This window comes from Phragmites australis, chromosome 6 (genome assembly GCF_958298935.1).
Source record: "Phragmites australis chromosome 6, lpPhrAust1.1, whole genome shotgun sequence".
NCBI classification, from domain to species: domain Eukaryota; kingdom Viridiplantae; phylum Streptophyta; class Magnoliopsida; order Poales; family Poaceae; genus Phragmites; species Phragmites australis.
Window position 1 is genome coordinate 30,675,753 of NC_084926.1, and position 14,680 is coordinate 30,690,432.

At 45.2% G+C, this 14,680-nt stretch overlaps 1 protein-coding gene across 1 annotated transcript; it reads right to left on the minus strand.

Moving 5' to 3' along the window:
- Positions 1-11,587: 11,587 nt before the first annotated feature.
- On the minus strand, positions 11,588-13,203 carry LOC133920582 (ubiquinol oxidase 2, mitochondrial-like). The gene is made up of 4 exons (XM_062365184.1): positions 12,780-13,203; positions 12,538-12,666; positions 11,962-12,450; positions 11,588-11,879 (listed from the first exon to the last, which is right to left on the minus strand). The coding sequence occupies exons 1-4, from the start codon at positions 13,125-13,127 to the stop codon at positions 11,820-11,822; spliced, it is 1,026 nt and encodes a 341-aa protein (XP_062221168.1). The 5' UTR covers positions 13,128-13,203; the 3' UTR covers positions 11,588-11,819.
- Between the last annotated feature and the right edge of the window lie 1,477 nt (positions 13,204-14,680).

Here is a 14,680-nt window from a genome sequence, read left to right on the forward strand (position 1 = left end):
TTCCTTTATATTTTGATGAGGATGGGATGCTACTGAATAATTGTGATGTATTGTTACTTAGGAACACGGGAGAAGAACAGCAAGGGCGCCCAAGCCAAGGTGGAGGTCCAATCAAGTTCGAGTCTGTTTCGGAGTCCAGGACCAGTCTGCACTAAAATCGTCGCCCATGACGCATACGGACTCCGTTTTTGACGTTCTACACATGGTTGGAAAGCTAAGGAGATAAGATTTCCAACGGGACTGGTCCCATGTCTAAATTCTTTCTGAGTCAATAGGAATCGTCAAAACAAGTGGACGTCCAGAATCTATCAGGGTGCTGCGCCACCATCTTTTGGGCCGTTGGGCCGTGTAACGTGTTGGAGTCCATTAGGGACGTGTCCAGGGGTCCTTGGCCGACCCTAGTCTTCTATATACATTAGCCGCCGCCCTAATTAGGGTTGAGTTTTGCTTAGATATTGATCTACACACAGATTGTGAGATTTTTGCTCTTGTTCCGGACCGACTAGGCCACTGCAAGTGTTTGTGGAACCCCAACTTCGAGTGCTTGAATTCTATTCGCAGTATTTCAGATTGCATCTTCTACGTTCTTGCTTGTGTTCTCGGTACGCTTGCAGGGATTGAGCCTTCTTGGTGAGGTCAACCGCGCGACACGGTTGATAACCAACGGAGCTGTGGTGTAGTGATTGCAAGGGAGACGATCTGTTCGGGTCGAAGCCTTTGGATCATCAACGTCGAGTTCTCTACCCACCGACTTATCGCTACCTATCGGAAGATCAGGTCAACATTACTCATCAACTGGTATCAGATTTTCAGGTTGCCCGTTAGGTAATTTCGTTTTCCCCTTTAGATTAGTCTTTTTTTCATTACCTAGAGTCCAGAAAAAGCCAAAAAAATTCCTTCAATTTCCGCTGCCCTAAGAACCCTTTGTGCCTTTGCAATTTTTGTTTTCAGTTGCGCGTTGTTGAGTTTGTGTCCGTGGTCGAGTCTTGTTGCTGGTTTTAGAGTCGTGTTCTCGGTTTTTAGTCAACGTTCCGTGCTGTTTTGATCACGCCGCTATCCCATCGTCACCATCCCCACCAACAAGTCGAGCCACCACATTACTCGATTTGCCACCGCGAGCCGCCTTGTGTTACTTTCCGCCACGCCAACCCTAGATAGGTCGCAAGCCGCCTTGTATCAATTGCCCTGCCACCACTGCCATCCTTGTTCATCTCGCGATCCTATTGCTTGCAATACCTTAAAGAGGTCAATTTCTGCAAGAGTTGCTTGAAAAAAAACCCTAACTCGACAGGGGTTCAGTAAAACGGCCATAACTTTCTCATACGGACTCGGAATCAGGCAAAAAAAATTTTCACGGACATCTACAGAAAAGTTACATCCATTGCTCCCCCGCTTCGTCAGGTTCTGCCGAAATTTTTTTCCCAAATTCGGCTCGGAAGATTGAGTATTCGCACCGCGAAGTTTCCGCACGCTTTTCAGAGAACATGCTTGATTTTCTATAGGCCACATCTTGCATCCGTTTGAACTGAAAATTTCTGTGGTTGTTTCTTGTGTGCTCCTAGTTCAAAAAAAAATATCAAAAAAATACGAAAAAAAAATTCGTGATTCCTACTAGTGCTAAAAGACAAAAAAGAGGAGCACATAGAGAACACCCAGATCATTGTGCTATTTGCTGTGTCTTTCTCTGATCATCCTTTTTAGCTTTGTTTCAGCTGTTGTGCTAGGACTAGGGACACGTGATAGACCAACAACTGTGATTCATACTTTGGACACTTATTTAGCTTTGCTCATCTGATTACAGTTATTGCTAATCCTTGCTACCATATTGTGCCTTCCAAGCTCCACCTTCTTTGATCCGAACAGGTTCACTCTTGCAATCATCCCACACTTCCAGACTCGTCACCGGTTGTTCCTCCTTGCTGTGTTGGTAAGAACATTTGTAAGAGCGTGGTAAGACGCTTGAGTGTGTGTGATTCCACCTTTCACAACCTAGTAGTTGATAGGGATAATATTGTGTTGTCCTTTGTTTTCTACTAACCATGTCAGGTGATGGCTCTCCGTCGGATTTTAAGGATTGTGTGTCCAAGGAAGAACTCAACAAAGCCTTGCAGGATCATACTAGGCTATTGACAGACATTAGAACAAGCATTGCTAACCTCGTCACGCGAGTCAACGACCTTGAGTTGCGACAGCCACCACAGGATGATGACTATTCACATGATGATGATGATACTAATAATGGTGACCAAGAAGATGGTGAGGTTTTTGTTGGGCAAGATGCGCGTGCTGAGCAACATCCTCGTGCTGAACAATTACGTCGTGACCAACAACAACGTCGTCAAGGTAATAGAGGTAATAATGTTAATCGCAACGGTCACGATGATCCTTATTCTAAGATTAAGTTTTCAATGCCTCCTTTTGATGGTGCATATGATGCTGATGCTTATTTGAATTGGGAAATGACGGTTGATTAAAAGTATAGTTCTCATATGGTTCCTGAAATGCATAGAGTTAGACTAGCCACTTGTGAGTTCACGAATTATGCTATTATTTGGTGGAATGGTTTAGTTTCTAGTGGCTTAGAACCCGAATCATGGCCTAGAATAAAGCGTGCCATGCGCAATAGATTTATTCCTCCTGATTATACACGTGAATTGAAAAAGAAATTGCAACGCTTAAATCAAGGTTCTAAATCTGTGCATGATTACTATCAAGAGCTTCAAATTGCTATGCTTCGTTGTAGTATACAAGAGGATGATGAGGATACCATGATTCGTTTTTACTCCGGGTTGAGACGTGAAATTCAAGACCTTGTTGATTATAAAGATTACAATACTACCAATAGGTTGTTCCATTTTGCTATCTTGGCAGAAAAAGAACTGCAGGGTCGACAACAGGTGCAGAAATTGCGGAATAATTTTGGGAGTACATCTACTTCACGAGTACCACCGGGACAAGCAACAACATTCCCTTCTACATCTACACGATCTGCTGCCCCCTCCTCCAACACTCGGGTGCATTCAGCAGGAGCACCACAACCATCACGTGAGGTGAGTAAATCTACTGTTTCACAGGATCCAATGCCAAGCTCTTCTTCAGGTGCAGCTACCACGGGTCGTACAACGGGCATTGTGTGCCGTCGCTGCCAAGGTATTGGCCACGTCATGAAGGATTGCCCAAGCCAGCGAGCATACTCCGCAACAGTAGATGGTGGATATGTTAGTCATAGTGATGTCGAGGAAGAATATGCATTTGAAGCTAATCTTGCAGCCGATCATGACATGGATAGTGAGGGGGAGGAGATTAGTGGTACCGTTGCCACGGAGAGTTATGCAGTACACACCTTCATTGTGAAGCGAGTTTTGAGTTCTCAAATGGGGCAAGCAGAGCAGCTATAATGCCATAATCTATTCCAGACATTCCTCATTGTCAAAGATGCACGTGTTCGTACCATAATTGAGGGCGGGAGTTGCAACAACCTCTGGAGCTCCGATCTTGTGAAGAATCTTTCCTTGCCAACACGTGCACATCCTCATCCATACTACATTCAGTGGTTCAATAACAGCGGTAAGGTTAAGGTAACACAATCTGCGAGAGTACATTTTTCTATTGGTTCCTACCATGACTATGCTGATTTTGATATAGTGCCTATGCAAGCATGTTCACTTTTGTTAGGCCGTCCTTGGGAATTTGATACCGATGTTACACACCATGGTAGAAGTAATAAATACTCTCTCATGCACAAGGGAAAGAAAATCTCTTTGCTTCCTTTGACACCTGCTGAAATTGTGCAATGTGATAAAGCGCTAGCTGAAAAAGAAAAGAAAGAACGTGTTTTGGAATCTGAAAATCAGCAAGTAGCTCAATCTATTTTTCCACCTAAGAAAGAGAAGAACACACCTAGGTCCGAAGGCATTAAGTTAAAGGGTGGTGTTATGCTTGCTACTAAATCTGACCTTGCTGAAATTCAAGATAATGATACTTTGTGCTATGCTTTGGTATGCAAAGAGATTTTATTTTCAATTGATGATATACCTAGCTCTTTGCCTGCTGCTGTCACTAACCTTTTGCAGGAGTATAAGGATGTCTTTCCAGCTGATATACCCCCAGGGTTGCCACCATTGAGAGGGATAGAGCACCAAATAGATTTGATCCCGGGAGCGACTTTGCCAAACCGCGCTGCATATAGGACCAATCCGTAGGAGACTAAGGAAATTCAGCGACAAGTCCAAGACCTTTTGGACCGTAGGTACGTACGAGAGAGCCTTAGTCCTTGTGTTGTTCCTGTTCTTTTGGTTCCTAAGAAAGATGGTACATGGCGCATGTGTGTTGATTGTAGAGTCATTAATAATATCACAATAAGGTATCGTCACCCTATTCCTAGGCTAGACGACATGCTTGATGAGTTGAGTGGTTCTATTATTTTCACGAAGATTGACTTGCGTAGTGGTTACCACCAAATAAGAATGAAATTGGGAGATGAATGAAAAACTGCTTTCAAAACTAAGTTCGGTCTATATGAGTGGTTAGTAATGCCTTTTGGTTTAACTAATGCACCTAGCACTTTCATGAGATTGATGAATGAGGTTTTACGTGCTTTCGTTGGAAGATTTGTAGTGGTGTACTTTGATGATATTTTGATCTATAGCAAGTCACATGAAGAACACATTGATCATCTACGTGCTGTTTTTACTGCTTTGAGAGAGGCACGTTTGTTTGCTAACCTTGACAAGGGCACCTTTTGCACGAATAGAGTTGCTTTTCTTGGCTATGTTGTTATTCCACAGGGAATTGAAGTGGATGAAGCTAAAATTGAATCCATCAAGAGCTGGCTGACCCCTGGGACTATCACACAGGTGAGAAGCTTTCATGGCCTTGCAGGGTTCTATCGGCGTTTTGTGAGAGATTTCAGCACCATTGCTGTCCCACTCAATGAGTTGACAAAGAAGGGTGTTCCGTTCCAATGGGGACCAGCACAAGAACAAGCTTTTAATACGCTGAAAGAGAAGCTTACGCATGCACCCTTACTCCAACTTCCGGACTTTGGTAAGACTTTTGAGTTAGAATGTGATGCTAGCGGCATTGGAATTGGAGTGCTACTACAAGGAGGTAAACTCGTTGCTTATTTTAGTGAGAAATTGAATGGGCCATCCCTGAATTATTCAACTTATGATAAGGAGTTGTATGCTTTAGTGCGAGTTTTAGAAACATGGCAACATTATCTTTGGCCCAAGGAGTTTATTATTCATTCTGATCATGAAGCTTTGAAACATATTAGAAGCCAAGCCAAACTAAACAAACGTCATGCTAAATGGGTTGAATTTATAGAGTCATTTCCTTATATCATTAAACACAAGAAAGGTAAAGACAATGTCATTGCAGATGCGTTATCTAGACGTTATACCATGCTGTCCCAACTCGATCATAAGATTTTTGGGTTAGAAACAATTAAAGGATTATATACTACTGATTTGGACTTTAAAGATGCTTTTGAACATTGTAAAGAAGGAAGAACTTGGAATAAATATGTGCTGAATGATGGATTACTATACCGTGCTAACAGGCTATGCATCCCAGCTAGCTCTATTCGCCTATTGTTCTTGCAGGAAGCGCATGGAGGTGGTTTGATGGGACATTTTGGAGTGAAGAAGACCGAGGATGTATTGGCTGCTCACTTCTTTTGGCCTAAGATGAGGCGCGACATCGAGCGCTATGTGGCACGCTGCACTACTTGCAATAAAGCTAAGTCTCGCTTGAACTCACATGGACTTTATATGCCTCTTCCTGTTCCTAGTGTGCCTTAGGAGGATATTTCTATGAATTTTGTTTTAGGATTGCCTAGGACCAAGAGGGGGAGGGATAGTATATTTGTCGTTGTGGATCGTTTTTCAAAAATGGCACATTTTATACCTTGTCACAAGAGCGATGATGCTACAAACATAGCTGATTTGTTTTTCAGGGAAATCATTCGCTTGCATGGAGTGCCTAACACCATTGTTTCGGATCGTGATGCACAAATTTTGAGCCACTTTTGGAGGACACTTTGGAATAAACTTGGGACAAAGCTGCTGTTTTCGACGACATGTCACCCTCAAACCGACGGACAAACGGAGGTTATGAACCGCACATTATCCACCATGTTGCGGGCTGTTTTGAAGAAAAATTTGAGGATATGGGAAGAGTGTCTACCCCATATTGAGTTCGCTTACAACAGATCAGTTTACTCCACCACCAAGGTAAGTCCGTTTCAGGTAGTGTATGGTTTTAACCCCCGTGCCCCTATTAATTTACTTCCTTTACCAACATCCGAGAAATTGAATTTTGATGCTAAGACACGTGCTGATTTGATTCTGAAAATGCATGAGTTGACTAAGGAAAATATTGAAAAGATGAATGAGAAGTATATAACTTATGGTAGACAAGGTCAGAAACATATTACTTTTGAAATTGGTGATCTTATGTGGTTACATTTGCGCAAAGATAGGTTTCCTGATTTGAGAAAGTCTAAATTGCTGCCTCGAGCTGATGGTCCTTTTAAAATTGTGGAAAAGATCAATGATAATGCATATAAGCTTGAGTTGCCTGCAGATTATGGGGTTAGTCCCACATTTAACATTTCAGATTTAAAACCTTACTGGGAGAAGAAGATGACATTGCGTCGAGGACGACTCCAATTCATGAGGGGGAGGATGATGAGGACATCACTCTTTCAGATACACACACACCGAGTATTCCTCCAACAATAGGTCCATTGACACGAGCTCGTGCACGTCAACTAAATCATGAGGTGAGCTCGTTCCTTAGTGTTCCTTTATATTTTGATGAGGATGGGATGCTACTGAATAATTGTGATGTATTGTTACTTAGGAACACGGGAGAAGAACAGCAAGGGCGCCCAAGCCAAGGTGGAGGTCCAATCAAGTTCGAGTCTGTTTCGGAGTCCAGGACCAGTCTGCACTAAAATCGTCGCCCAGGACGTATACGGACTCCGTTTTTGACGTTCTACACATGGTTGGAAAGCTAAGGAGATAATATTTCCAACGGGACTGGTCCCATGTCCAAATTCTACACATGGTTTTACTTAGATATTGATCTACACACAGATTGTGAGATTTTCGCTCTTGTTCCGGACCCACTAGGCCGCCGCAAGTGTTTGTAGAACCCCAACTTCGAGTGCTTGAATTCTATTCGCAGTATTTCAGATTGCATCTTCTACATTCTTGCTTGTGTTCTCGGTACGCTTGCAGGGATTGAGCCTTCTTGGCGAGGTCAACCGCGCGACACGGTTGATAACCAACGGAGCTGTGGTGTAGTGATTGCAAGGGAGACGATCTGTTCAGATCGAAGCCTTTGGATCATCAACGTCGAGTTCTCCACCCACCGACTTATCGCTACCTATCGGAAGATCAGGCCAACATTACTCATCAAAGGCTCATCAATCCCTTTCCGCCACGGCGAGGCGCGCTCAGTGTCGATGCCTCAGTCCCAGAAGAGGAACTAGAGGATGAAGAGGGCGAAGAATATGCTACCACTTCAACATTATCGGTCCCCTCAACTTCGGTTTCCCGAGTGGTAGCCTCAGGACTGTTCCCGTCTCTATCACCTCCTTGTCATCACTCAGGATTAGCGTTGGAAGATCCACGCATGAACAGAACAATGACTTCGAAGCCTGAACCTACTGGGTGCCTTCGGGAGTTTCCCGCCTGGGCACATCACACGACGCGGCAGAACCCTCTGGAGATGTTTCTGCATGGGCAACTTCGGGTGCAGCTTTGTGTGGCCTCTTTCGGAGGGTGAGGGCCTTCTTCGTCCGACCTCCCTCCGGCAAATGCTCAGGATGTTTCCTTTTCGTTGAAGGACCACCGGCAGCCTCCTCGCCTACATCCGCTGCCAGAGACCCTTCCCTACCACCCTGCAGCACGGTGGAGACCTTCGGCCTTTCAAGATAAGAAAGGCCTCGGTATTCAAAGACTAGATTCAGTCTTCGAATGAGGCCTTGTTCGGCCCACAACTGTGCTTCGCCCGGTGTAAACTTGCCGACAAGCATCACGGCTCTGGCCTCCACTTCAGCCACCGACGAATCTAGAAAATATCAAAACCATTAAGAAGATAAGGCTGAAGACATAAAATATATATGAATATTCTACGGGTAAACGGGTACCTACGAAGCCGTGCACAGGAGGGTGGGGCCAGCAAAGCCCTTCGGGACCTTTTTCCCTAAATTCCGGGATAGTCCAATCCATTGAGTCCAGTCACTGGGCCATTTATTCTTGTACACGACAACGGGCATAGTTAGCCCAGCGCGGTACGCGAAATTCAAGCAGCCGTAGTGAGCCTTGCTCTGAACTCCGCGAGCGAAAACCAGTTTGGGTTGATGATGAAGCCGGTGTGCGGCAGCGAAGGCCCTAGCGGATGTCTTCACACCTTCCGAACGAGCAGCCCAAGCAAAGAGCCCCATCCTCACTATTGCATTGGGCGTCAGTTGGTGGAGATAGACTTCAAATAATTTTAGTACTTTAATGACCATGTCATCGCATGGTAGGCGAAGACCCGCTCGAAATTAATGGACAAACACAACCGCTTCGTCATCGGCAGGTTCCAGTGTCTCCTGTCGACCGGGAAGCCGAACTTTCGAAACATCACTAATTAACCCTTCCTTCACAAGGCTGGCCAGCACTTCGCTATCCACCTTAGACTGCCCGATCCAGTATGTCCTCGGGCGAGAAGATCGGAGCTTCGGCGCCATTTGGCGCAAAGAGGGTGACTTGAACAGCAAACTACGCGAAGAGCTAAAAACCGGGGCTTTCTCCGAAAGGCTTGAGAAAACTCAGGAGGCTTCGTATGAGAGCGACGGCTTCAGCAAAGGCGTAGTAAAAAATATTGACAGCTGCATGATATTTATAGTGTAGGGCGATGGCAGTTAGAACTACCCGTGTCGAATTTTGAATCGGCGGGAAAAACTATGCTTCGGTGTACATCAAGAGCATTAAATGCAAGCAGTTACTAAGGAACCTTTTGGCAGTTACCAAGGAGTCATCTGGTAATCTATGACAAGAAATAAAAAATAAACAATAATAATAATAATAATAATAATAATAATAATAATCTTCAATAACATGCATTTGCTCCAGTAGACTTCGACAGGTCGAAGGAGATGACGTTGAGACATCTTCTAGACCACAGGTTCGGCCTATCGAAGATAAACCTTACCAGAAGGGGGCTACTGTTGGGGATGATCTCCCACCCCCCCCCCCCTCTTCGGAGGGTACCACGAAGTCTACTTGAAATATTGCATACCTGCCAGTGTGGCTTTGTTTCAGGGACTTCATCTGTAAGCGGCGAAGATCACGGAGCGCCGTCGGTCGAAGGGTGTAGGCACGCCCCACCTTCGATCTTCCGTACCGACGAAGACGAGGGAGACCTTCGGTCGATGGGCGAAGTCCATGCCCGTGGTCCTGAGCGATCGCGGCGGGCAAAGATACGAGCTGACCTTCGCTCGAGGGACGAAGGCTATCTGCTGGACATCCGAGTGGAGAAGGCTTCGATACATCTTCGGAGGTAGAAATCGCTGCGGGACAGTGGGCCCATTTTTTGTCGTTCGGGGTAGGGCTGTAATTATGTAATTGTGCTCATTTGTACCATAATGCCCCCGGATATTCCAAGAATGTAGCAGGTGAGGGGGTAGGATTTGTAAACCGCACCTGTGGTGGCCGGGTATAGGCTATAAATAGGGCCACACTGTATCCGGAAAGAGGATCAAAAAGACTGTTCCACCTCTAACACATGTCACTCTGAGGGCCTTTTGATATCCCCGTATCCGAAGGCCCGCCTTTTCTGGGATTTCGGTCCCAACAATAACCTTGGATTATATCCAAACAACTAAGAACCTAGTAGATCCCTTCACAAAGAGACTATCACGGAACGTGATAGAGAATGCATTGAGGGAGATGGGTATGAGACCCCTGTGAGTTATACCATAGTGGTAACCCAGCCTATATGATCGGAGATCCCGTGAATTAGAACCTATGAAGAACAAGTTGTTGGTATAACTGAAGGAGAGTACTTTACAACCAACTCCAGTGAAGATGCAATACTCTTAGAGATCTATAAAATAGGTTGGCTATTTCCTTAATGTGTTATGTTAGCTTTAATAAGCAAAGATAATGTTCTACATAACACTTTTGAAAGAACACACCTATATGAACTCGATTGTTGATCGCGGTCTATGAGACCTGGGTAATATCTATTAAGCTCATGAAGAGACCAAGGAGTACGACTTATATGCTCCACCCGCGGGGTAGCCTACAGGCAGCCAAGTATCAGTTATAACCTCTGGTGAAACTTGTTTGCACAAAACTTGCAATTCAAGGTGTTGTCCATTGTTCAAGTCGTGAATGAGTGTAGCTTGATGTTCTAGGTGGATGTTCAACTTAACAATCTCTATTGAAATACTGGTATATCAAACAAACAGTGGAAAACAAGTAAATCTTTATGGGACTTTCTGGTGAGGGATTGTTAAAATTATAGTGGCTTATATAATTTTAATAATTCTCAATAAATCTCAAAGGTCCATATTGTGGAGAGGTGGCCCATGATAAGACCCACCTTCTTTTAGTATCATATTGCTATAGAGGTGGAGGTGAGGGATTTTCTTCCTATATATATTTAAGCACACCCACCTCATTGAAGAGAGAAGATAGACTACTAATGAAGATAACACTCAATCTTGGAACGCTCTTATTACATAAGTGTATATAAGAATTACGATTGTTTCCTCTTTCTCTCGCTTTTGCGCTATCATTGTAGTCTACTCCATCCCAGTATCGGCGTGTATCAGCAACCGGGAAAGCAGGTCTTCGAAACCCTCGCTCTTGAGATCTTGCACCGGGAGATAGCGAATAAGATTTTTGGGAAACACTTTGCGCGACTACCTAGTCGGTTGGGCGCCATCTGCTATCATAATCAACAAATCTGATGCGACGTCAGCAGGATCGATCGTGCTGTTAACATGGTGCAACCCGCATCCTTAGTAGTCTTTACAAAGTAGAATCAGTACGTAAAAACCATACCGTTCGTACTTTATTTTTTATATTTCTAGATTTTAAGCATATATATATTACTATCATACACATATCTAGATTATACTCTGATAATCTAGGCATATATATATATATTGCTATCATACACATGTCTAGATTATACTCTGATAATCTAAACATGTTAATTTATCATTTTACGCTTATAAATTATTTATATATTAAATTAAATCTAAAAAATTCTTATTTCCAACAGATTGATGCCTCTCTTAGTCTCTTTTGATTTTCTAACAAGGCCCATAGTCGAATTTTTGTGTCCCACTTTTTGAATACTCTATTGATGACCAGTACCTTTCACTCCATCGTCAGCAAAGGTAACTGTAGACAATTAACTTGTCCTACTGACTGTCGCAAGTTTTCTAGTTGAGGGCCAGTTTGGAACAGTCAGTACGTTCGCTGAAATTTTCAAGAAAACAGTTAAGTTTCAAATTTTTTAAAAAATAGAAAATCCCTCACATTCCAAAGGGACTTCCCACCGATCAGGACGACAATTGAGCACATGCAGCGCAAAGTATATTAATTCAGTTTAAATCGATGTCAAGCCAGGAAATAAAACAAACCTCAATAAAAACAAATACAACAAAATCAAACTCCACAGACTAGTACATAGGAACTGGCAGATCTTGACGCATTAGTTCGGAAGCAGCAACGATCATTGCGTCCATCCGAATTTATTCAGTTACTGACGCCTAGCTTCCCAGTTGTATTTGCTCTTCGTTCTTCTCAATGGTACCCGATCGGCGCGGCCACCTCCCGAAGCGCGTGCCCCTGGCGATGTATGTCCTGCACGTATTCCCATGCAAAACTCGATACGATCAGAGAACTTGTCAAGTCTGTTGTTAGCCAACTTAATGAAACAGCTTACTGATGCGTAGTGGTTGACGTCGCGGTGGTGCGCCTCGTCGGCGCGGACGACCTCGACGACGTCCCTGAGCGTCGCGCCGGCCGGGAGGCGCCAGTAGTCGATGGCGATGGCGGGCGCAGGCACGTTGTCGATCTTGCCAGCGTCGAGGTCGCGGAGGAACTCAGTGTAGGAGTGCACGGCCTCCTCCTCAAGGTAGCCGACCATGCGGTGCGCGATCCGGGGGGAGAGGAGGTAGGTGGCGAGGTAGGCGTGGAGGAAGACGCCCTGCACGGCGACCACGAGCGCGCGCTCGTGCCACCGCGGCTGGGACACCTCCATGAAGGTCATGAGGTGCATGCGCTCGTTCTCGGCCTCCTCCAGCAGCGCGCGGATCCACCCGCCGCTCTGCTCAAAGCGCCGAAGCGACCGGAGGTGGAGCACCATGCCGGCCACCATGCCGGGGACCGCGGCCACCGTTTCCAGCATCATCGCACGGCAGCCGTACCGCCTCTACGTGCGCCCAAGACAGAACGAAAAACATTGTGATTATGCAAATCAAAGTCATTCAACTAAAACAAAACGGTTAGAGACAGGTACCTGGAAGAAGATGTCGGTAGGCCAGCGCATGGCCCTGACCGTCCACATGGCCACCTTGTCCCCCATCGTCACCGGCTCATGGTGCTTCGTCAGGTCGATCGACACGTCCGCATCGTATGTGTCCCACGGCTGCACACGCATCGTCTCATGCAGTTTCACGGTAAGAATTCAAAGTCGCAACGAAAGCAACGAAGAAGAATCGGCACAAATTATCTTCACGATCGACATGACACGGTACGTACCCTGAAGCACGACCACTTCCACACGGTGCCGTCCTCCTTGACGAGCCTGGTCGGCGCCACGCCCCAGTAGCTTGCCGTCTCCTTCTCGTCCTCTTTCTTCTTCTTCCCCACATCGCCGGATGCCGGCGTCACGTCGAAGCTGCCTGGCGCTGGCGCCTCCACCTCCACTGCCGTGCTGGCCAAGCGGGTGCACGCTATCCATGGTGCCGGCAGCATCGGGGAGCACACGACCACGGCCGCACGCGCTGGCCCGGCGGATATCGCGGGCGAGCGGCCAGCGACTGACGCCGTCGAGAAAAGGCGCGTCCCTATTAGCGTGACCGCCGCACGCCGCGCTGACTGCGCCATGGCGATTGTTGATTGCTCTCTCTCTCTCTCTGCTTGGTCCTTGCTGTTGGTTTGGCGGTGATGTTTGGAGAGAGAGAAGGGCTTTTATATTAAGTGGAGGAGGCAGCAGGGAGAGACACCGAGCCGTATGTGCAGTACCCAATTAGGCAATGGGAGTGGGGCCCTGGGCAACCTTCAGTGCCAAGTTGGCAATTTGCAATTAGTTTAGGGGCGTGAGAAGCAGGGTGCATTTCTTATAGATACATTTCCGTAACATTTTCTTTTGCAGTGATACTTGATTATTTACAGTATTCACAATTGCATTAGCTGTGGATGTGATTGTAGCATAGTGGTAATGCTCCATGGATAGAGCCAGTCTGACAGGGCTCGAGCCCTCGTTCCCCACTCCACTATTAAGGTGTCCCATGAAAGCTTGGGTAAAGGAGGCCTGTTGTAAAAAAAAAACCAATTGCATGAACTTGTTATGGATACATTCCTTGGAATATTTATTCTCGCCATTAATTCTAAGACAATCAGATAATAATCATAGTACTGGCTATAAGTAAATTAATTATAGTGTTCAGGGTTCCTTAGAAACTAACATGATATAATAAGATACATGCCGTTATGCCTAGTTACCCCGGTATCCTACTCCGAAGCTAACAGGCAGAGACAATTGTATATATACATCTCGTACGTGCATGCGTGGCTACAGAGTGCGTTGCCGTACGACGACTCTAGTACCTGGCCTTGCCCCGCATCGCTGACGTCAGCGATGACAAATGCAGGCACGGCACCGTTGGCGTTTTGACAAGAACTTTCCAAAGAACCGTATTTTAATGCTGCGGTGCTCATGGTGGCTCGAGATGGTTCCTACGTGCCGTCAAAGAAAAGCGAAGAAGGGGATCGAACGGAATATCGTTGGACCGGGTTCCGTTCACATTAGATGCAAGGCCAAGTGGCCCAAGTGGGACGTACGCACGAGTTGATGCTTCAGGTCCGGCGCATCTTGAATTTACTAATATAGAACGATCGGTCAACCATTCTTTCTCGCGGTCAAGAGATGAAGAGCTCGATATGCTAGTTGAGATTGAGCACGTTGGTGCATTTGTAGAGTACTCGTCATAAATACTTAACGTTTCTGGATTTTTTATGATCTTCTTTTATTAGAATATATTTATAATATTTAATAAAAATATTATATTATAAAAGTATTTTTAAGATAAAATTATACTTATGATTTTTATGTTTTCAAACTTAATATTTTGAAAATTGTTAACTGTCAAAGTTTTAAAAATTTAATCAGATCATGATCAAAATAATAAGTATTTATTACTGAAGAGAAAATCTTATATAGATGCAACCCATTAAGTGCCATTAATTGCTAATTTTCTACTCCAAGCTACATCACGCGCAAAATTGCGTTCATTCAATCTAAAGCCTCAGTTTGATTCTCTCCATACGTCCATAGTCCCCACTCACGTCCTCCAATCTCTCCTACCCCACTTCCTAAAGAAGCCACCAGCTAAGCGAAGAGTCGAAGCACCTAAACGGTGCGTCCAACTCTGCAAATT

Coding starts and splice junctions, on each gene's coding strand:
- LOC133920582 (XM_062365184.1), bottom strand. CDS start 13,127: ATGGCGCAGTCAGCGCGGCGTGCGGCGGTCACGCTAATAGGGACGCGC. Junction 12,667..12,779: donor GGAAGTGGTCGTGCTTCAGG/GTACGTACCGTG, acceptor ATGCGTGTGCAG/CCGTGGGACACATACGATGC. Junction 11,880..11,961: donor ACGTCAACCACTACGCATCA/GTAAGCTGTTTC, acceptor GAATACGTGCAG/GACATACATCGCCAGGGGCA.